The 23,500-nt window shown below is 47.1% G+C and overlaps 1 protein-coding gene across 5 annotated transcripts in view; it reads right to left on the bottom strand.

Annotated features, from left to right (window-relative positions):
• KCNK5 (potassium two pore domain channel subfamily K member 5) overlaps nucleotides 1-19,754 on the bottom strand; it is a 60,898-nt gene extending 41,144 nt beyond the window's left edge. For 4 of the 5 annotated variants that reach the window (XR_005596857.1, XR_005596856.1, XR_005596858.1 and 1 more), the window contains exon 1: nucleotides 19,375-19,754. Coding sequence is in view for 2 of the 5 variants with exons in the window: in XM_039532200.1 (XP_039388134.1) it covers nucleotides 19,375-19,560 (186 nt within the window). In the remaining 3 variants the exon portion in view is untranslated. Of the gene's footprint in view, nucleotides 1-18,547; nucleotides 18,601-19,374 lie in introns of those variants that run through there. The other variant, XM_039532201.1, reaches the window with a different exon arrangement.
• Nucleotides 19,755-23,500: the final 3,746 nt, after the last annotated feature.

Genomic DNA, 23,500 nt, shown 5'->3' with positions numbered 1-23,500 from the left:
CACACACAAAGAAAGGATGCGCAGGAAAATAAGTTTGTTTTTCTAAGCAGTTTCTTGTCAGTTTTGCATCACATTCAGTCCTTGGGCAAGAACCCATTGTAAATAAGTTGTCACATTTAACTGGGATATATCCTGTGGAAAATATCTTGAATAAATAAATAAAAAGCCATTTTGTTTGACTGTGACAGCTTTAGCAAACTTACTTTCACAGCTTGAGTTCAGCTTTAAAGTTTGGCCTATAATTGTTTTTACTGCTTTATTAAATTAACAGTTCTCAGTGGTTAACTTGATTATATCTTCATGTTGAGCCTTAGAAATACAAAGTTCTCACATGCTGGTTTTAACATGCACTCCTACCCTCAAAAACAAGACTAGATTTGTTCAGGTTTCAGCATGGCAGTATCTTGCAAGATATTTCAAAGTTGTGCCATCATGCAAAGCTGCATCGTTATGTCCCCAGAGGTGGTAATGATGTTAACACATTTCACAACAAGGGTGATTTTCTAGTGTACATTAAGTGAGACAGCCAGCTTCCAGACTGGGAAAAATAAATAAATAAATAATAAATCTGAGGGGAGGGAGATAGGGAATCCCTAAGGAGGTGTGGGGGGGGAATCATGAGCCTTCCTTGCCTGAATCAAGAGCTTAGAGCACAGGTGGTCAAACTTTCTGGCCCTCAAAGCAACAATATGACAATCTTCAGAAGTTCAAGAAATGGGGTGCGCCTGCCGAGGCTCAGGGCTTCAGCCCCGCAGGAGGCAACTGTCGGGGCTCAGGGCTTCATCGCTGCTCCTGCTGAAGCCCTGAGCCCCAGCAGGAATACCCCGCAGGGCTGAAGCCCCGAGACTCCCCTCCCTGCTGGACAGAAGTTCCTACCCCCACCACAGGGCAGAAGCCCTGAGCTTTCCACACTCCCACACCCCCCAGTCTGGGAGGTGAAGAATAGGGGAGAGGGTGTGGGGGGCTCTGTGAGCCGCAACTTTAACTGTAAAAGAGCCGCATGTGGCTCATGAGCTGCAGTTTGGCCACCCCTTAGAGCAGGGGTAGGCAACCTCTGGCACGCGTGCTGATTTTCAGTGGCACTCACACTGCCTGGGTCCTGGCCACCAGTCCAGGGGGCTCTGCATTTTAATTTAATTTTAAATGAAGCTTCTTAAACAACATCTTAAAAACCTTATTTACTTTACATACAACAATAGTTTAGTTCTATATTATAGACTTCTAGAAAGAGACCTTCTAAAAATGTTAAAATGTGTTACTGGCACGTGAAACCTTAAATTAGTGTGAATAAATGGAGACTCAGCACCCCACTTCTGAAAGGTTGCTGACCCCTGCCTTAGAGTGTACAGTAGTCAAAATCCCAGCTTCAGTTAATTCAAGCCACATAAGGCAAATGATGCATCTTCTCCCCTGTTTGTGTGTGTCACTATATAGTTTTACAGTAACCACTATCCCCCTAAGACTCTAGAAGTCTTGGGCCTCGATTCCAGTCTCTCTGACACTGGTGTAACTTAATGGAATTACATCAGAGAGCATGTGACTAGATCCACTCCTTTAGTGTTTGTTTTATTAAAGAATCCACAGCTTGTGGCATAATGGTGTAGGAAGGAATGAAGACGTCTCAGTGGCGTCTTTCACATCTATACTTGCAAATATTCCTCAGCAGGAGGTTAAATCTCTCCCACCTCAGAAATAACCTAATTTCTATAGTTTCTTTTTGTGCTTGAAATTGGTTTGGTTGAGGATAGCATTTTGCTCCAATTTCTCTTTAAGAGCAGAAACACACTATAGCAGGTGGATGTTTTCCATGGTATATGGCCAAAGCTGACTGTTCTATGACACTTGGAACAACTGAAGAACTTCACAGGTATTTTAAAAAAATATCATAGAACATTGCCAAAGGCATGGAGGTGGAATCCTTGGCTGCTGGAAGGAGCTGAGATGAAACCGCTCATCATGCTACTCAGGTCATAAAAGGAAGTCATGCTGCACCTCTCTATAATGAAAGCTCCAATCTAATTTTTAATCTCATCGAGAAGCTGGGACACATGTCAAGGTTATTTTGATCTATATCCTCCTAACACTACAAAAGTAAGAACTAAATTTACTTCCTTGAGAATAAGAGGGAACAATTAAGTGAAGGTAACTTTTGTTCTAGTTTCCTCATTTCTGCCATGGACTTGTGAAGTACACAGTACCTCAAGGATTTGCAAAGCTTTTCCCACTACAGACCTCATCTTAACAATACACTGCCTCATGAACACTTCCTTTTCCAATCTGCTATCTCACAGACCACCTCCACACCCTTCACAATTGCATAAGATCCCCGTAGAAACTACTGGAATCTTTTGTTAGTTTTATACATGAAGAAAATATTTTTAAATAACCCTCCATCTACAATTCCTGATTTCTCCTCTCAAGGGGAGTCAGCGGGTACATACAAAAAAGTAAGAAGTCAAAGGAGCTAACTGGAAATTAACCTACAAACATTTTAAATAAATTCCCATATGTCCTATATGACATCACAAATAGTACTTCTTTGCAAATGGTTTAACTAAATGCCAAGAACATTTAAGATTACACTTAAATCAACAATCAAAACCCACACAAATTCATAGGTCTGAGATTTCACTAATGACTCCACTTCAGCTAGTGGATTTTACAACGCAGTAAAGTAAACTGTGGGGCAGTAATCACTTAATTTCAAGAGCAGCACTTAGCATAGAACAGTTTCAATGTATTTGGAACAAGTCCAAAACGTCATATGAGAGCTATTGCCTGTTGAACTGTGTGCACTTCTAGACAAGCAAGATAGTTTCTATGTATTTGCAGCATATTCTTACATATCCAACAGATTGCCTTTTGCTTCCAATAGCAATATGCAATATTGATACACCTCTACCCTGCTATAACGCAACCCGATATAACACGGGTTCGCGTATAGTGCGGTAGCAGCGGGGCTCTGGCGGCACTTTAAAGGGTCCGGGGCTCCGGCTGCTGCGGGGAGCCCCTAGCCCTTTAAATCCCGCTGGAGCCCTGCCGCCCCTACCCCGGGGCTGTGGCAGCAGGGCTCCACCGGCAATTTAAAGGGCCTGGGGCTCCCCGCAGCGGCTGGAGCCCAGAGCTCTTTAAATCACCGCCAGAGCCCTGCTGCCCCTACCCCGATATAGCAGGGTTTCATCTATAACACGGTAGGGATTTTTGGCTCCCCACGACCACATTATAGCGGGGTAGTGGTGTATTTAAGGGTAAGCAGCACAGAAAAAAAAAAAACAACCCAGAGGGTATGGAAAGCTGAGTCACACTTGATCTTCTAACTGAAGAAATGATCACCTAGCTAGCACAATTACTGTGAAATTGCAAGCTTCCATTTACTACCCTCTCTCTCCTTCCTGCTTCTGTAACAGACTCAGCAAGTGACTATTTACTCCTCCTTACATGCCACAGGATAAAGGAAGTCATTGCTCAATTAAATTTCCCTCTTTGCTATGCAGAAACATCTTTAGCTTAAGAGCTGCTCACCATCAGGGCACTTTGAAGGTCATCAGAACCCTAGAAAAATTGTAAGCAGATGAACTACACACCCTTCCTCTCAAAGACACACAAGTTCAGCAGCAAGCTCTTTCTAGCATCTAGTCTGAAACTACATTACAAAAACATTCTTCAGCCGGAAAAGAGAAAGCAGCTGTTGTGACATCTGTCCAACTGACCAGCTGGCCATATCGCTGCAAAGCTGAGCATGCATTCTTAAGTGTTTGCCAATAAAGCCAGGACGCTCCAAAAATATAAGCTAAATTTTACTTTTAACGGAAGTCAAATAAAAGAGGTGTATCTACACTAGTTTTACTGAGTAAGATGTAAGGTCTAGGACCTTCCAAACAGATACTGTACAGCAAAGTTATCACAAATAGACCACATATACAACACGCAGGTGATGGGTGTAGTATATTTATTATTTATATCATTGTAGTACCTAGGAGCCCCAGTAAAAGACCAGGACCCACATTGTGGTAGGCACTGTATAAAACATAGAACAAAAGGATAGTCCTTGTCCCAAAGACCCAATCGTTTTCTCTTACGATCATGCCTTGAAAATCTAAACCTGCTTTACAATTTATCTACAAAGGGGTACAGTGAACTTGATTGTGGCCTTTTTTGCTGCCTTTAAGGTGAAGACAGGCAGCCAAGAAGGCTCCCACATTAAAAACAAAAACCACACACACTTAGTGACACTTCTTTGGCCATCAGGACAGAACCTATCGATCATTTGGGCAGAAGCTTTCGCGGGTAAAACCTCCCCACTTCTTCAGATGCATGGATCTGTGTTTGTTTTACCCATGAAAGCTTATACCCAAATAAATCTGTTAGTCTTTAAGGTGACACCGGACTCCTCACCCAGTTCCGCCCCCTCCCCTGAGCGCACTCCATTCCCACTCCCTCCCACCCCCAGGGCCTCCTGCATGCTGCAGAACAGCTGATCGCAGCAGGCGGTAGGTGCTGGGAGGGAGGGGAAGGAGTTGGTTGGTGGAGCTGCTGGCAGGCAGGAGGCACTGGAGGGAGGGGGAAGAGCTTGCTGCTGATGGGTGCTAAGGAGTCGTCACTTATGGTAGTTTGTAAACTATAGAGACTGTCAGATGAAAGCTGCTTTGGGAATCCAAAGTACCATTAAATAACCGATAAATATGTAGAGCCTTGTTGTTACAGAGAGCCACGATTCATATTTCTAGGATAGCAGAGGAAGTTTCCCTTGATGGAGCCAACTCAGACATATCCATTATCTAATTTTATTAGAGTATTGCACCTGCTGTGACTTCAAAAACAAGCTAGTTTATATATACATCAAGCAGACACACAAGTCTGAAAGGCTTGGATTTTATTTCTGAGCAGCTGGAAACTGGTTATACATAATCGTGGGAGGATGCATTCATAAAACACTAACAGAATCCCTTCAGCATTTGCCAACTTGTGCAAGCCTTAGAAGAGAGGTAAGAGCTGGGCAGAAGGCAACACGATCCCAGAACAGGGGTTCTCAACCTTTTTCTTTCTTAGGCCCCCCAACATGCTACAAAAACTCCACAGTCCACCTATGCCACAACATCTGGTTTTCTGCACATAAAAGCCAAGATCGGCATTAGGGGGTAGCAATCAGGGCAACTGCCTGGGGCCCCCACCACAGAGAGCCCCACAAAGCTTAGTTGCTCAGGCTTCAGCGTCGGGGGGGCCCCATACAGTGGGGCTTCGTCTTTCTGCCCTGGGCTCCAGTGAGTCTAACGCCATCCCTGCTTGGCAGATGGCCTGAAACCAGCTCATGCTCCGCCCCGCACCTCAGTGGGCCTCAGACCCCTGGGTTGAGAACCACTGCCCCAGAGCACAAGTTACTGTAACACCAATGCCACAGCAAGTGCTAAGGCCAAGTGAGTATGGAGAAAACACTACAGACCTGCATGGTGATGGAACAGGAACTTTTGAAATATCTAATGGTGTGATAGATTCAGCCCCTCCTGAAAGGCTCTGGTCTACAATGTGTTTATATTGCTCCCATGCCCCTTCCTTCTTTATGCTGTTTTCTTAGGGAAAAGGAAGAAACGCCCAAGGTCTTTGAACTAGCAAACAGCTTTCAGAAGCTAATTGACAATCAATGGCTCCTTGGGTCACAGAACTTATGTGAGAGTCAAAGAGGGACGGATGTGAAAACAGAGCTGCTTGGGCAGAGTGCTGAGGAATGGCTTATCCTCCTGTTAACTCAGATTTTTAAATTTTTATTTAAATACATCATTTATGCAAATATATCCAGGGCTACAGTTATGCCACATGGTAAGAAAATATTGCCGAAATGTATGGAGCAGAACACAACTCTTTGGAAACTGCAATATGTATCCCAACTACTTGTTAATCAAAGAGGAATAGGAGCACTTCATACCCAATACCAAGCTAACACACCAGGGTTCTGTCATGTCCTTGCTTAACAAACCTGAACCTGAGGTAGAATGGAGAGTACAGAAGACCAAATTCTGCCCTCAGACCACTGACTTCAGTGAATTTAAGGGCAGAATTTCTTCCAGGGTATTTAAATAACTCTGTGATAAACGTTCGCCATTTTCCTTATTTCTGCTACGTGGCAGATCAAACCAATGAAACTGAAGTGAAGTTCACACATGCAGGTTTGTAGGGATATGAATAGATAAGGGCACCTGCATCCAGATTCAGCAAATCATATGCTTAAGTCCTGTAGACGGTCAATAGAATTTAAGCATGTGTTCAAGTGATTTTATGAATTGGGGCCTTTTTACTTAAAATGATGTGCACAACTTTTTTTTTTTAATTAATTAGTCATTAATCGAGGTCTTAAGCCAAGGTAGTTGGGAAAAAAATTCAGATACAGTTAGTTATATTTAGGAAACTTGTCAAAAAAGTTAGTAGCAAAATATTAAGTGATAGGTAATGAGCATTCAAGAATTTCCATTTTGCATTTGACAAATTTACATTTTGAAATTCCAGTTTATTTTTGATGAACATAAACTCCCCCATAGATTTTATCATTACATTAAAAAAACCAAACCACTGCCACCCAAATCAATTCCCTCAATATATACTCCACTTATAGTCAAAATGAAGTCTTAGCATGACCTACATCCTTTAGAAACCAAGTCACCTGGATTTTCAGTTGGGTTAGTATTTTTAAAGGAATTTTGCTGCACAAGGTGATCCCTCTAAGACAGTAGTTCTCAACCAGGGACACATGTACCCCTGGGGTACATCAACTCATATAGATATTTGCCTAGTTTTACAACAGGCTACATAAAAAAGCACCAGCAGTCAGTACAAACTAAAATTTCATACAGACAATGATTTGTTTATACTACTCTACATACTAGAGCTGACCGTATTTCCCAAAGTAAAAACAGGACACTGCATGGGGCTGGCCTAAGCAGCCAGGTGGCGATGCTTGCCTGAGCCCTGTGCTTGCCTGAGTCTCTTTCTCCCTCCCCCCCCATACCCATTTTTGCCAAAAAAGTGGGGGCGTCCAGGACAGGGCTTAAAAAGGGGACTGCCACAGATAAAATGGGACGTATGATCACCCTAATGTAGGTACAATATTTATATTCCAATTGATTAATTTTATAATTATATGGTGAAAATGAGAAAGTAAGCATATTTTATGTGCTGTGACACTTTTGTATTTTTGTGTCTGATTTTGTAAGCAAGTAGTTTTTAAGTGAGGTGAAACTTGGGGATACGCAAGACAAATCAGACTCCTGAAAGGGATACAGTAGTCTGGAAAGGTTGACAGCCACTGCTGAGAAACTACTATATCTGTAACTACTAGCCCCCCAGGAAGGCTACCACATGGTTCAAGTAAAAGCAGGGCCAGCCTTACAGAAAATGGCACTCTGGACAAACTTGTATTTTGGCTCCCTTTCTTTGCGTTAAGTACAGATACGCTGTACGGTCACACACCTTGAGTTTACTGGAGAAGCTTTTAAGTTACCGTAGGGACTGTGTGCACCTACCACAGAGACCGTTGCAAAAGGCACTGGCAGTGCCTGGCACCAGTGGGCAGCATGCCAAGCTAGTGACAGTGTGACATGCTAGGGTGGAGGGAAGGCAGCTCTGCAAGGCACAAACTGAAGCTTAGCACAGCACACGTCTGTAGGAACGTTACACTTCTTAAGCGCTAAGGGGGTAGGAATGCCGCCCCCGGATTTAGAGCGGCTGAAGTGGTTCCCACACCCCCACACTTCCAATCAGAAAACACACAGATAAAGCGCCAACCAGGTGCATACCACTGAAATACACAGTGCATAAGGCACCAATCAGGGAAGGGGGCAAAGTAGTTGAATTATGTTAGCACATGCGCATAATAGAATGATTTATGTAACCATTATAATAAAAGACGTGAAAAACCCCCGCTTAAGGGAACTCCACCGGAATAAACTGACTAACTTGGCTTCATTCATTGCTACAACGTCCATCACAGGGTCTGTTTCCCTGAACTGCCATGAACCTACCCCCCAGGGAGCCCCACCGGCTCCGCTCCTCAGTGCCACTCAACTTCATGCATTGCTGCGTGCTCCCAGGAGCTCTCACCACTAGCCCAGGCGCACTCCAGCTGCCCCTGCTCCACGGGCATTTGGGGGCGGGTGAGCAGCTACCCTGTGCCAGGCAGCCCAGCATGAGTGCAGGAGACACCAGGAAGAAGTAGCTCTTCCTCTGGCCCTCTCCTGCCCCCCCCCCCGCCCCAGTGCATGGCACAGCCCCAGGGGCAAGGCCAGCCCTGGCTCCAGCCTGCCCTGCAGGGCACCCACCAGGGCTCCCCTAGATCATCTCTGGAGCAGACCCTCGCCAGGGGAAGTTGCAACAACCCCTCCACCTGCAACTTCAGCCCCCTCTCCAACCTGGAAGCCGGCCCAACCCACCTGCTTGCTCTGCTGAGCTGGGACTTTGCATGGGCCAATGAAGCCACCCACAAGTGGCAGGGGTTACTCTGCCCGGGTGCCAGCACTCTCTTGATCACTGTGCCCCGCTTTTCCCAACCATGGTCTCCTAGGCAGTCACCCATGTTGCCCACCGTAAAAGCATTTTTAAAATATAGCACTATGTTAACAACTCTGTGAGAGGGCTACAAATGCAGTATTTTGTTTAAAGAGGGACTAAATATGAACTTTCAGCCATGTGCCCCAACTACGTCTATTTTATTTTTTTTTGGTTTGTGGGTTGTTTTTTTAATAGCAACAAATGTTTTAGTTATTTATTAAAGAGACTGCACAGTTGCTTGACTGTTAATGTCAGTTGCAACGTAGTTTGTTTCTGGTTGTATCTCTGTTTTGTTAGTATGTTTGTTCTAAGGATTTAACAGCATTGTGGGAAAATAAATCTAATTGAAAACAAACTGAACTCTTATTTATGGTGAAAGTAACATTTTGTTCCAAAAAGGAGATCAGTGAAAAATGGAATGCAATCTTGAATTTTTACAAGCTTCTGAAGCAAGGGGGGTGATGCAACAGCCGTATGGTGGCATGGTGCAATGCATTATTTCCTAAAATAACCAGAGGAAGACTATGTAGTCTGCGCTAGGAAAACTAGGTCTCAAGAGTTTTCCACAGATAGTGGCAATAGGGGAGGCTGTAGCATTGATAGGATTCAGGCATTTTTCTGCCTTGCCATTTAACCCTGCTCCAAATAGGATTAGACAATAAAGCAACTAAAAAACAGCAACAAAAAAGCCCACAAGACACCCAGCCCTTCCCCAGCCTCCACCTACTCACTCTGAAGTTACCTAAAACTACAGAGTATTGCAGTGCTGTCTTCTATTGGTGAATTGTGGGTCTCAATTTTCCTAGTATAGATATTGCCTATTAAGCAGTAAAACCTAGTAGTTAGAGCAGGAAGACTAGGATTGCCAGTTTTAGTTGGCTGTATTCTTGGAGGTTTCATCACATGACATTAAAGATTAATCTTTAATTCCTGGAGACTCCAGGACAATCCTGGAAGGTTGGCAATCCTAAAGAAGACAGGAGTCCTAGGTTCCATTCCCACCTCTGCAACTGGTTGCTGAGCAACCTCAAACAAGTCAATTAAGGCCCAAGTTCCTAGTTCCCCTATTTCTAAAATGTGTAAACCAATACTTACCTTTCAGAGATAAGACTTAATTTGTGCTTTAAAAATTCTTTGGCTCTAGATATTAACAATGATAATATTTTCCCTTAAGAAGAATTTTGTATTAGCAATCTCCTGTCCCATTCCTGCGGGAGATGGCTTGATTTTATTTTTTTAAAACCATGTAAGATTTGGAAATATTTCATGGATTTAAACTATGTTGTATTTTGCTTTGGGAAAAATCAGACAGCCTGGTGCAAACTATGAAGTTCAGATTACTATTAAATTCTGTCCCCTCCCCTCAATTCTTTAGATGGCAGCAAATCAGGAAATCAGGGCAGCTATGTGGTCTGTGACACAATGTGTCCAATTTACATGCAACACAATTCTTAACTTGGAAGGGAATGAATCACCACTAAAAATCTCTACTCCCTTTACTGAGCGTTGAGCAAGTGGAGTTAAATCTTAATAGCCTTTCAAGTTTTGGAAAAGTAGTTGACAGATGCTCTCAAACCTGACAAATATTGTATGCAAAATTAAACCATATGATGTTAACTTTGAAGTAATGAACCCTGGATATAGAGCATTCAAAAGAAAGTATTTTATTTCTTTTATAAGAAATGCAATATGAGAGGGAATCAAAACACCACAACCACATCTACAAAATGGTATTGAGACAAAATCCTTAAATCCTGCCTGAAGTTGTCAACTTCTATATCCTCCTGTTTGCATACTCTCTGAACTGCCTTGCAGATATTTTTCTTTAGCAAACCCCCCACACACACACACACACTCCCCCCAACCCCCAAAAAACACCCAAGCACACTAATCCAAGCTCTCCTTGAAGTTCTCTAGCACTTCTTCATAGCACTGGGCTCTGGTCCAAATAGTCAAGCTACCTGGTTACTTCAGATATATTTTAGGCCTTCTGTTTATAGTGTTGTAAGATTTTTGAATAAAGACCTTAATTATTTGTTCAAAAAACCTAAAGGAAGCAAACATCACTAGCTGGAACAGGCAGTTTCTCTCTTCCTTTTGTATGTTTTTTCTCCCAAAACAAGTTTCCTACACATAGCTTTGAATTCTTTCCTTCACTGCCACCAGCCAAACTTTTTGGCTTTATCAAAGATAAATATTTTGACTGCCCCCACCACCGCCAAAAGAAAAAGTTCCCAATAATCAAGGTCGGTAAGACTCACCACATGAGTATAGCTCCCAATGGTTACCTCAGTGTTTCACATGCTGGGTGGGGCAATAAAGAGCAGAAGACAGAAATTGGAGTGAAGGGGGAAGACTGCATAGCCTCATATCTACCCCTGCTCTGAAAATGCACTCCCACAACAGAGGAAGAAAAGCAGTCAGCAGGTCTTCAGAAGTCACCACCTGGCCTCACTGCTCTATCAGAGGCTTCCTCCTGCAACTGGCTGCAACAGCAGGTTGCATATACAAGTTTGCAGATTTCATTGTCTGCACACAAAAAGTTGTACCATTTTATACTATTATGGTTGAAGTGCTACAACCCCACTAGAGTGGATGCAGTTTTATACTGGTATAAAAGGGTCCATTACACTATAGCTATTTCCGAACAGGAATAAGCTATACTGGTATAAGGCACCTGATACCAGTATAACTCCATCCATAGTAGTGGGGTTATACCAATACAACCATACTGGTTAACCCCCTCCCAACATAGTTATACCAGTACAAAAACTGTGTTTTAGACCAAGCCTTATGCTACTATCCCAGCAGTTCTCAAACTCGGTCATGACCCCATTTCAATGGGATCGCTGGGACTGGTGTAAGACTTGCTGGGGCCTGGGACTGAAGCCAACGCCCAAGCCGAACTGCCTGGGGCTGAAGCCAACGCCCGAGGGCTTCAGCCCTGGGCATCGGGGCTTGGACTTTGGGTTTGGCCCCTCACTGCCTGGAGTGGCAGGACTTTGCCCACCTCCCCACCCAGGGCAGCGGGGCTTGCGCTTTGGCTCCAGCTCTCCCTGGGGTGGTAGGGCTTGGGTGAGCTCAGGCTTCAATCCCCCCTCCTGGGCTCATTTAGTCATTTTTGTTGTCAGAAGGGAGTCACTCTGCAATAAAGTTTGAGAACTGCTGTAAACTATCTCAAGCTTCTCTCCTATGCTCCTGTGGTAGCCAGCTCAACTACAAAAATCATGCTGCCTGGCCCCGTTGGCCCCGTGAAGCTAAATGACAACCTTCCTCACTGGAAACAACATGCAGCTTCTGTTGAGTTAGCTCTGGAAGATTTAGAAAGCAAAGACTTAAAAATATAATTCTCAAGGGCATTTGGGGCCCTCTACTTTGTGTGTTCATCATTTGTTGGTAATGTAGTTAACTGTAAATTATAGTTATTCCAGATAATGACCAATTAACACGTGCAGTTTTGAAATTCTTCAGAATCTTCTTGGAGGTGGAAAATTACACAAGGCATTTCACGAAGTTTTGGGAGTGGACCCTCAGACACCAATTTCCATCACTGAGTACATGAGTGCCTCCCCACTAATCCCCAACATTTCCTTGTAGGCGTATGTAAAATTGTCAAAATAAAGACACAGGGTTTGATCAGAGGAAAGCTGAAACATGGCTTAACGGCATTATCTAGAAGCATAGCGTCACCTGGCTGAAAGCAGCCATTTGCACAACCTAGAGACTCACTGTGCACATTGGTATAATTCTACATGCCTCAGTGAGACACACTTCAAATATAGCATTTAGGAATCCTTAAAAGGGAACAAGTGTCCTTAACTTTTTTACAAACACTGCATACGGTTATTCGAAGAGTAATTTTTCTCTCAGTGCTGGTGGTGAAAACAGACTGGTTGGATCCATCTGCAGGTTCTCATGCTCTAGCATTTACTGCAATGTGTCATTTGTAAATTCTGTAGGGAATGTTTATTAACCTTTTTCCATGAGAATGTATTTTAATTCTGTGCATTTCTATTATTAAGTGTAGTGAAACCTTGTTTTCCAGAATCTAAATTTTAGGCCAAATTGACCTGACGCTATCCCCCTTAAAAGCAATTTTAGTCTGTTAATATAGAAATGCTAGTCTAAATGGGACTTGATAAGCAAATAAATTGATATGGTCCCTGGTTCCTTGGAGCTTAAGATCATAGGACCAGATTCTGCAGCCACTCCACAAAAAGAATTTCCATTGTTCCTGTGCCCAATGTGTCTACTTAATTGGACACTAAATCAGAACACAGCGTGCTGGGTATGAGACAAGACAGCATGCAGCCCTGCTCTTGGGACAAAGTTATTTCTTGTTATTTTTGTTTTCTTTCCCACCATCCTAATACATAAAGCAGGGCAGCAGAACTAACCTTTTCTGCATGTTTTTTGTGGTTTCCTTGGGGTTGATTATTAGAAGATAAGCTAAGTTTGGTGGACACTTGTCGAAAGGCTTCACAGAGAAGTGGGTTTTAAGAAGGGATATTAAAGAAGGGAGAATAGTTGACTGATACACACAAGATCAAGGAGGCTATTCAAAGCCTCACGGGGCTGCATTGCAGAAGGCAAGTACTGAAGGGAAAGGATACAAAAGGAGCAACCAAGCAGAAGGCTTAAGAAGAGTAGAGAGAGAGAAGGGAAGAGACAAAAGTAAAGATGTGAGTGGGCCTGGAGTCATGCAGGACCTTGAAGACAAGTTCAGGGAAGCAAATGAAGGGACTCAAACAGAGGCATGGCCGTTTGAGCAGTGGGAGAGGAAGATAATTTTACCAGCATAGTAGTTTTGGATGTGCTGGAGGGGGAGTAAGTTGACAGGTTTCCAGTGGTTAAGGCAGGATGACCATGGACAGACAAAAAAAGGATGGAGTTTAGAGATGTTTTAAGAACCAGCAGGAGTCAATAAAAGCATGGATACTGGTTAGAGAAAGAAAATTTAAATATGACCCAGACTCTAAGTGATGCAGTTACCATGGGTGAAATCCTGGGCCTCATTGAAATCAATAGGATTTTTGCCATAGACTTCAGTGGGGCTGGATGTCACTCCATGTTTTCATTCTCTGTGAGAAATGCCATGCACACTGTGACACTATATACAATAGTCTAACAATAGTGACAGCAATATTGTAAGCCTAGATGACCTGGATTATAGCAACATTATCATCAACTGTTACCAAGAGAAGTGAGAGAAGGGGAAAATCAGCATCACATTTTAGCCATGTTGAGTTTGAGCTCACAACAGAACACCCAGGAAGAGCTATCAGAGAGGTGGGACTAGATATTGAAAAGTGTGGTTATTTTGGAAGTAGTCTACATGGAGATGGTGAATGAAGCCATAAGAGCTTGAAGAGGTCTAACAGGGATAAGGGTGTAGAGCAGTGGTGGGAAGCCTGCGACCCACATGCAGCCCATTAGGGTAATCCGCTGGCAGGCTGCGAGACAGTTTGTTTACACTGACCATCTGCAGGTACGGCCGCCCGCAACGCCCAGTGGCCATGCTTCGCCTTTCCCGGCCAATGGGAGCTGCAGGAAGCGGAGCGGGGTGCAGGGACATGCTGGCTGCTGCTTCCCGCAGCTCCCATTGGCCGGGAACGGGGAACCACAGCCACTGGCAGCTGCGGACAGTCAATGTAAACAAACTGTCTTGCAGCCCACCCACAGATTACCCTGACAGGCTGCAGGTGTAGAGAGATAAAGGCATAGAGGGGGATAAAGGACAGAATCCTGAGGGGCAACAAAAAGAAGAGTCACTGGGTATTGTCTTCACTGCACAGCTGGCCAAGGTGACTGACTGGCACCTGGGTGAGGCTAACCTGGGTGTGAACATTCCCACAGCAAAGCCTACCCTCATTACTGTGTCCTCACTGTTTCTGCATTCACCCATGTGTGCCTGGAGATGTATCCCATAGTTCTTTTTGCCAAGACACTCTAGGATTCACTCCCAGGCAGTTGTCAGAAAACTTGTCTGCTCTTTGAGGCAGTGTCATCAATTTGGAGGTGCTGGGCGAGCTAATGCCGCCCCCACCCCCAAGGTTTTTGCACTTGCTTAAAGTTCCACAGGCTGTAGAGCCAGCAGGGGCCCTGGCCCAGCCACTTTTAAGCAGTGGTCCTGTCCTAAATCAGCACAGCTGTTGCCAGAGCATTGCTCCAGCTGTGTGGTCATAATGCCACTAAAATTTGACTCAGCTGCCCCTCCATAAACACGGAGGGGCAGCCAAGCCAGTCAGAAAGCCGGCCGGGCCAAATGGTGTTGCAACCTGGTGCATGGGGAGTCTGTTCCTGTATGTTGAAACACAGGGGAGTCTAACCAGAACCCAACTTCTGGCAGCACAGGCTCATGTACCATGTGGATAAGAGATGGGAGACTCCCCGACTGGGGGAGACCTGGCATGCCTGCTGGAGGACGGTGGGGAGGACAAATGGGGACCAGAATGGGGTCCTTGTTGGGGGGTAGGGGTAGGTCAGAAGGGAGGGAAGGACCAGAATCCACACACACACACCCAATATCTGAATTGACACTACTGCTTTGAGGGGAATTGTGGGAAGGGCATTGGAGGACTATTGGCACTTGAGTGATTTTGCCTGCATCCTCATTGCAATGTGGGTGGGTTCCAGTCTGAGTTAAAGAGGAGTTTAGGCAGTAAGCTACAACCCAGCCTTATAAACTAGTCCAAGGTTTAAACATCTCTAAACTCAGGTCAGAGGTTTTTCTGCATGGACAGTAAGGATGGTTGGGCTAAAATGAAGGCAAGAGTCTGGGTTAACTGTGCAGAGAAGACATACCCACAGAGGCAGATGCTGAAGGAGCATTACAGAAATAGAATAAGATCTCAGTGAGCACAGAATCACAAAAGCCCAAGGAGGAGAGCCCGACCAACTGTGATAGAGGTAGCAGGCTCTTGTTTTCTTTGAGCGTAGGCTGCAGCAACACAGTGTTGCACACGCTGCTCTGCAGCGCCAGCAAAAGCGCAAGCGCCCAGCGCGGGAGCGCCAGGCGCGCCAAAGCGCCAGCCCCCCCGCGGGGGCTCCCAGCGCTGTCAGGGACCAGTCCTGGGAGGGAGGGAGGAGGGAGGTGGAGCTGGGCTTTTCTCACGGACTTGCACTACACTTACTGCTGCATTTCTTACAAGCGGCAGCGCGCGGCAGCGCGCGCCAGCGCGCGCAGCGCCCAAAGCGGGAGCGCCAGCGCCTCCTCCTCCCTCCTGTCTCTACTCCACCTCCCGGGGAAGGGGGGGACAGTGGGAGCGGCGGCTGGGGCTGGGGGCTGCTGGGCTTACACGCGCGCGGCAATTTGCAGCGCGCGCAGGTGTGTTTTGTGTTCCTGCTGCCTGCTGCTGCGCAAATGTAAGTGTGTAGCCCTGCTTAGCGCAAGCGCGCGCGGGCGGCCTTTGAAGTTTAAGTGTAGCCATAGCCTAAGTCTCTGCGTCTTTACACATACACACACGCATACTTAACTTTCATGGATCCCTTAACACTCCTGAGCTTTCATCAATCCTCTCCACTACAGCCCACAAGGATATGCTTCATAGATTGAGCCCTACCAAATTCACAGTTCATTTTGGTCAATTTCACAGTCACAGGATTTTAAAAATCATATATTTCATGATTTCAGCTATTTAAACCTGAAATTTCATGGTGTTGTAATTGCAGGGGTCCTGACCCAAAAAGGAGTTTGGCAGGGGATCATAATGTTATTGTAGGGGCATTGCAGTACTGCCCCCCCTACTTCTGCACTGCTGCTGACAGCAGAACTGCCTTCAGAGCCAGGCAGCTGGAAAGCGGTGGCTGCTGTTCGGGAGCCTAGCTCTGAACGCAGAGCCACCACCAGCAGCAGCATAGAAGTAAGTATGGCATAGTAAGATATTGCCACCCTTACTTCTGCGCTGCTGCCTGCAGAGCTGGGCCCTCAGTCAGCAGCTGCCACTCTCTGGCTGCCCAGCTCTGAAGGCAGTGGCGCAAAAGTAAGGATGGCATGGTATGGTATTGACACCCTTACTTCTGTGCTGCTGCTGGTGGGGCGCTGCCTTCAGAGCTGGGATCCTGCCCAACAGTCACCGCTCTCCGGCTGCCCAGCTCTGAAGGCAGCACAGAAGTACGGATGGCAGTACAGCAACCCCACCCTCTCACCCCCAAAAAATAACCTTGCAACCCCCTGCAACTCCCTTTTGGTCACCATGGAACTGGGCCCATGCTCAGAAAGGGCCACGGCCTGCTCTGCTTACACTGTGCCTTGAGACTCTGCCAGACTCCGGAGCGATTCCCTGCCCCAGGACCAGACAGGTCTGCGCTGTTGGCTCAGCCCGGCAGACACAGTCACCTTCCAGAAGGGCCAGTGACTGTGGCCAGGAGGCAGGCTGTGGGGGAGTGGGTCTCTGAGAGGTCTGGAGGGGGTGCTTGGCTGTGAGGGGGCATGGAAGATCTCTGTGTGTTGGGGCTCTACGGAGTGGGGGTTCTGTGTGGGGTGCTGGGCAGGGGTGATGTTGTGCAGGGCGCTGTGCATTTGTGGCAGGGTCTGGGGGGGTGCTGGGCATAGCAGGTCCAGGGGGCTCTGGCTATAGGGAATTGGGGTGGAGGCGTGTTCCAGTATTTGGCGGGAGGGGTGGGGGGATGATGTGTGGCGCAGCATGGGCCCATCCCTGAGGGAAAGGGGCATGCTGGCAGCACAGAACCAGGCCGGCCATTGTGCATCTGGCAACTGCTGGTTTGTAAATAGTGCCCTCACACTGGGCTGGGCGGACATGCCATGCCCCTGTCCGGCCCTCACTCCGGGGATGACACCCCCCCCATGCCATGCTCCATTGCCCCCATGGGGGCCCACACATATGTTTGGCGCCAGGCCCACAAAAGATTAATCTGGCCCTGCTGGGACCAAACATATGGCCAACCCCATTTTCTTAATTCTCTATTCTGCACTGCTCACCTCCATACATGGCTTCACTGAGCATATGTGGGTTTTTTACATGTAAAAACTATTGCATGATCTCTGAAGAGACAGACTACATGGTTTTGCTAATTAATGCACACACTAGATGCATAGCAAGGCACTAACAGGTTAGTATTACAGCATGATCTGTTGAGTCTTATTAAGTAGCTGTAAAGAGGAGTTATACATACATGGAACCCATCCCCTCCACCACCAACCACTCTTTATGGTTAGGAAGCGGTCCAGTGCTATAGATGTAACAAATCATGGAGGTTAAATGAGATGCAAAGAAGAGACTTGCTATATATTACAAAGATTAAACTATACGCTTCATTTACTCACCATATTATAAAGGGGTTCTCAGTAATTGGTGTATTAAAATATCTAGTATTTACCCCTTCACAGATACTAAGTTTCATAAAAATGAAGCTCAAACAAGCGAACCATACAATATTGACTGGTTTCCCCTTAACCCAAGTTTTTCCTAGACCAAGTTATTAGAGCTAAACACAGATCCCAGGCAAACTTTTCAAAGTAGAACTTACTAAGCACATAGAAAAAACAAAAACAGGCCAAGCAAAGAAGAGGATCAAGTGCACCAATTGCTTGGCTTCATCTTTTGTTTCCCTGATTCTCATGCCACCACCTAGGGTCCATTCAGATATCCATAAGTATCCACATAAAGTTTAAAAAAAAGAAGGGAGAATCTGTTGGTTTTGGTAGCTCTGCTAATCTCATCCCTTAAAGAGTTGCTACAGTAATGCATCACCAAACAGTTCAGTAGTGTAATTCCACAGAGTAGTACCTTATTGAGGCAGCCTAAGGAGGAGTCAATACATTTTTGAAACCTAGGGAAATGAAATTAACATTCTAACCACTGTTTCACAGACAGTACAGGCAAATTACGCTTACAGTAAACCAACTGCATTTTAAAAATTAGCATCTCTCCCTTTGGTGGAAAACCTCGCATTTTTATTGTAAATTCAACTATTCCTTTCAGTTAGATGTGTTTTAAAACTATAAAAGATACTATTGTCTTAAAAAGAAAAAAAGGGGGGGGGAACCTACCGAGCACATCACCCGCTGATATAAATCCAGTCTGCTGGCCTGTGCCCCAGGGAAGACAAATGCCCAGCCTGCAACTGGCAAAAAAAACCTTGAATACTCAGCACTGTGACTTTTGCAATGTGGGAAATTTATAGGAAGTGGATTCAAACTCAATACACTAATTAAGAGAAAGGAGTTTGACAAATACTTTCTCATTTTAAAAATAAAAAATTCTTCATGAAATCTCAAAATTCATAGGTATGAATGAAAATACTTTGTTAGAAAACCAATTCCCCTCCCCCTTCCTTAAAGACATGCATACACCTGTTTTAAGTGCACCCTACTTGGGGATTTACTCTCCAAAACACACACCCCCACGAAGAGCGGCCCTCCCCTGTTAGAAATCTCCCCCAGAGGTCAACTTTTGAGTTACTTAGGACCTAGGTTTTGCATGGCAGGCGTCCCCACTAAGTCAGAAACCTGCTTGGGGCAGGGACTTTTAAAGAGACTTGTAAGACATTTACGGGAAAAACAAAGCACTCTTGCGGTGTAGCCCTTCATTCAAAGTTGTGGGTCAGAGGGGTAATCGCATGACACGCACACGTGTCTTGTTACTGGGAGGATGTTGGTCAAGGAGACATCAGCCTTAGCTCTCCCTGTCTCAGCTACGGGTTACTAATGCTGCCTTGCCTCACAGGGAGGATTTGTGAAGCTCTCTTAACCGCGCTTTGAGATCCTCACGTTAAAAGGGTCACAGACAATGCAGGGAAACTCTCAAACGGCCACGCCTCCATAGTCACCCCCAGAGCAGCCCGAACAGGCGAGAGGAGGCAGCTTCCCCCAATTACCTGCAGGATCTTCTCCAGCCCCTCCTGGCTCAGGCAGGGAAACTCCTTGAGCAGCTCAGTTTTCTTGTCCTTGTAATCGTCCGTCGCTGCTTTCCAGTTCGGCTCCTCCAGGACTTCAAAGATAGCTGCCCCAATGGACAGGTAGAAGATGATGGCAGAAGTCAGCAAGGGGCCCCTGTCTACCATGGTGCTGGGAGGGGGCGGCTTGGGGACAGTGACAAGCAGGGCGCTGGCAATGCCGTGGCGGGGCGCAAGGAAGGGAACAGCAGCCTTGGGCTCTCTCTAGAGAGTGGCTGAGACGCTCTTCTTCCTCCTCCTCCTCCTGCCTTGCGCTCCCTCCCCCCACACCTTTCTTTTCTCCCTCCCTTTTAGTCTGTGTGGCTCCCTCTCTCCCTCCCCTTGGCCTCTCGCTCTCTCTCCTCCCACCGTCTCCTCTCCTCCCCTCTCCTCTCCCTCCGGCTGCCTCCGTCTCCCCCACCCGCCTTGCGCCTTCGGCGGCTGTTTGAATTTGGTGCCCCTACTCTCCCCCTCCCCTTCCCGGACGGCGCATGCGGGGCGGCGGGTGGGGAAAGTTCTCCGCCTCGCCTGAGCAGCTCTGGGGCAGGCTCGCACCGCGGAGATCAGGGGACCTGGGTTCAGCCGCGCTTTACCCGCCCCGCTGGGCTGCCCCCTCCCCCGGCAGACACGTGTGTGCGCTCCCCCGCGCAGCCCGCCACGGCGGCCCCAGGAAGGGCGACTAGAGCCCCGGTAGAAAGAGCTGGGAGGGAGCCCTGTGTGCGTGAGAGAGAGAGAAAGACACCCCCTCCGCCTGTACTATATGTGTGAGTCACCCCTCCGCCTGTACTGTGTGGAGAGTGGTGAGAGAATCAGTCCTCTGCCTGTACTGAGGGGCGAGTGAGAGAGTCACCCCTTCGCCTGTACTGTGGGGGTGTGAGAGAGAGACACACCTCCACCTGGACTGTGTGTGTGTGAGGCACCCCACTGCCTGTACTGTGTGTGTGGGAGAGAGAGACACCCCTCCGCCTGTACTGTAGGGGTGTGAGAGAGAGACACACACACCCCTCTGCCTGTACTGTGGGGGTGTGTGAGGCACCCCACTGCCTATACTGTGTGTGTAGGAGAGAGAGAGAGTCACCCCTTTGCCTGTACTGTGGGGGTGTGAGAGAGTCACCCCTTCGCCTGTACTGTGGGGGTGTGTGAGAGAGAGTGTCACCCCTCTGCCTGTACTGTGGGGGTGTGTGAGGCACCCCACTGCCTGTACTGTGTGTGTGGGAGAAAGAGAGAGACATCCCTCCGCCTATATTGTGGGGGTGTGAGAGAGAGAGAGCCACCCCTCTGCCTATACTGTGGGGGCATGAGAGTGTCACCCTTTCATCTGTACTGTGGGGGTGAGATGCCTGTATCCTGTGTGTGTGTCTGAGAGAGACCTCTGCCCTTCTCTCTGTGGGTGTGAGACACCTCTGCCTGTACTGTACGTGTGTATTGTCATCTGTGACAGGGAAATGGGGATTTGAGCACAAACCTCTATTTAAAACTAGTAGTGTCGGGGTTAGAAGGGTGACCCATGTTACGGGAGATTGGGTGAATCTAGAAGATAACTGACATTTATGGTGCCTGGGGCCTCTACACACTTCCCCCATATATGTGAATGACCAGCCACATTAATGGGGTGTGAGATCTGATCCTTTTTTTTCCTGGAGCTGAGCAGGGGTAAGAGGATGCAGCTCTCATTTCTCCTGAGGAGGAATAGACTGTCACTAGACAAGTTTTTTGAATATGTCTCTAGTTTTCATCTGAGCTGGCCAAAGTGCCGAGGACCAATAACATGGGCAAGGGGCCAAAAAACAGGGAAAGGAGCCACGTGCAGCTTCCTTCACGCATTCCCTTGTCTGTTTAGATTGTAAGATCTTCAAGGAAGGAACCCTGTCCTCCTCTGTGGTGGTAAAACCCCTAGTACATTTCGTGCCTTTAATAAATAATGCATATGAGAGAGAGACCCCTGCCAGTGTTTTTCCATGACATTCAAAAACTCCCAGCTTGAGATAGTCCAGTGTGGCTTGTTCATAAAGCCTTGCCCAGGAATTGTATTGACCTTTACTTTTAAAGAAGGGGTTAAAGAGAGAGGAAAAGTTGCAGCACTGTGTTGGATGAGAGGAGTTGGAAATGTGAGACGGGGAGGGTGACATGTACTGAGAAAAAGGGTGGAGGGAGAGGAGAGAAGGGAAGCTGGAAAGAAGAGACAGTGCAAGAAGGAAGAAAAACAGAGCAAAATGAGAAGAAAAAAGTGGAATAAGATAAAAATGAGAGAAATGTGGGGGAAAATCCTGCCGTAGGTATGCATGTTCAGTTATTGGTGTGTAAAACACAAAGTGATGTCAAAGCAGTGCTCTTGTGAGACTGCTTATAGAAAACTAAATTGCTCCCTACATAGACAGCCTTCTCCAAAAATGTATACATTCATCACAGGCAACTATAACCTACAGTAGTTTCTTTTTTTTTCAAGCTCAGCAGTTTAGTAGCAGGGTGAGAGAAACCACTAATGGGGAATAGAATAGAGGTCTATAATATCATTAATGCTGTGGAGAAAGTGAATAAGGAAGTGTTATTTACCCCTTCACATAACACAAGAACTAGGGGTCACACAGTGAAATTAATAGTCAGCAGGTTTAAAACAAACATAAGTACTTCTTTGCACAATGTACAGTCAGCCTGTTGAAATCATTGCCAGGGGGTGTTGTGAAAGCCAAAAGTATAACTCATAAAAGAATTAGATAAGTTCATGGAGGATAGGTCCATCTCTGGCTATTAGGCAAGATGGTCAGGGATGCAACCCCATGCTCTGGGTGTCCCTAAATCTCTGATTGCCAGAAGCTAGGACTGGATGACGAGCAGGGCCATCCCTACCTATGGTGGTGCCCTACACAGCCTGAGCTCCTGCATCCCCCCTGCACTTGGGGGAAGGGGTCAGGCCCACCCCCGCACTCACCAGCGGCAGTGGTGGGAAGTGGAGCAACGCGGCTGGGAGCTGGCGGAGCAGAGCGGGCTGGGGCTGAGTCGCTCTGCTTCCCGCCGCTGCTGGTGAGTGCGGGGGTGGGCCCGACCTCTTCTGGCAGCTCCAGTATCCCCGCTAATCCCACAGCCCGCATCACTCAGGGGAGGGGACTTGGGGGAAGAGGCAGGGCCACCCAGAGGATTCAGGGGGCCTGGGACAAAGCGGGGGAGCTGCGGCACTTGTACTCACCTGGCAGCGATCTGGGTCTTCGGCAGCATTTTGTCGGCGGAAGGGCCTTCAGTCGCTCTGGGTCTTCGGCAGCACTGAATGGCCCCCCCACCGTTGAAATGCTGCCGAAGACCCGGACCACCACCGGGCCAGGGCTCGCGGGGCATTTCGGCAGTGGGGGGCCCTTCAGTTGCTCCACATCTTCAGCGGCATTTCGGTGGCGGGGGGCCCTTCAGTGCTGCCGAAGACCCGGACCGCTGCCGAGCCAGGGCTCGCGGGGCTCCTGCAGGGCCGGGGCCTGGGGCAAATTGCCCCACTTGCCCCCAGCTCTGGGCAGCCCTGGGAAGGGGTGGAATGGGGGGCGGGGGGGGGGGGAGTGGGGGGGGGACGGGGTGGGGGAGGGGTGGGGGGGAAGGGGTCGACTGGGGGCAGGGCGGGAATGGAGCAGGGAGGCTGGCTGGGGGATAGGACTGGCCACTGGAACCAGTGCCGCATATGCAGCATGCAGCTGCCTAGGGCACCACAAAATTTGGTGCCCCAAATTACGTGGTGCCATAGGCAGCTGCCTATTTTGCATATGCCTAAGGATAGCCCTGATGACGAGGATGAATCACTCAATAAATTGCCCTATTGTGTTCATTTCCTCTGAAGCATCTGGCACCAGCCATTGTCAGAAGACAGGATACTGGGCTAGATGGACCATAGGACTGACCCAGTATGAGAATTCTTATGTTCACAAAGAACATAAATCTGTCAATGTATTGATTGTTCAGTATCTCTGTCTTCTCTTGGGAATCTACAATTGTGTGCAGGCTTCTTCAAAAGGGGTGACAGAACCATGGAAAAACTTCCATATGAAGTGATATTAGAAATATTGTGTTTGTTTAGTTTAGAGATGAGACAAGA

This window comes from Mauremys reevesii, linkage group 3 (assembly GCF_016161935.1).
Source record: "Mauremys reevesii isolate NIE-2019 linkage group 3, ASM1616193v1, whole genome shotgun sequence".
In the NCBI taxonomy this organism is placed as follows: Eukaryota; Metazoa; Chordata; order Testudines; family Geoemydidae; genus Mauremys; species Mauremys reevesii.
This window is presented reverse-complemented; position numbering and strand designations above follow the sequence as displayed.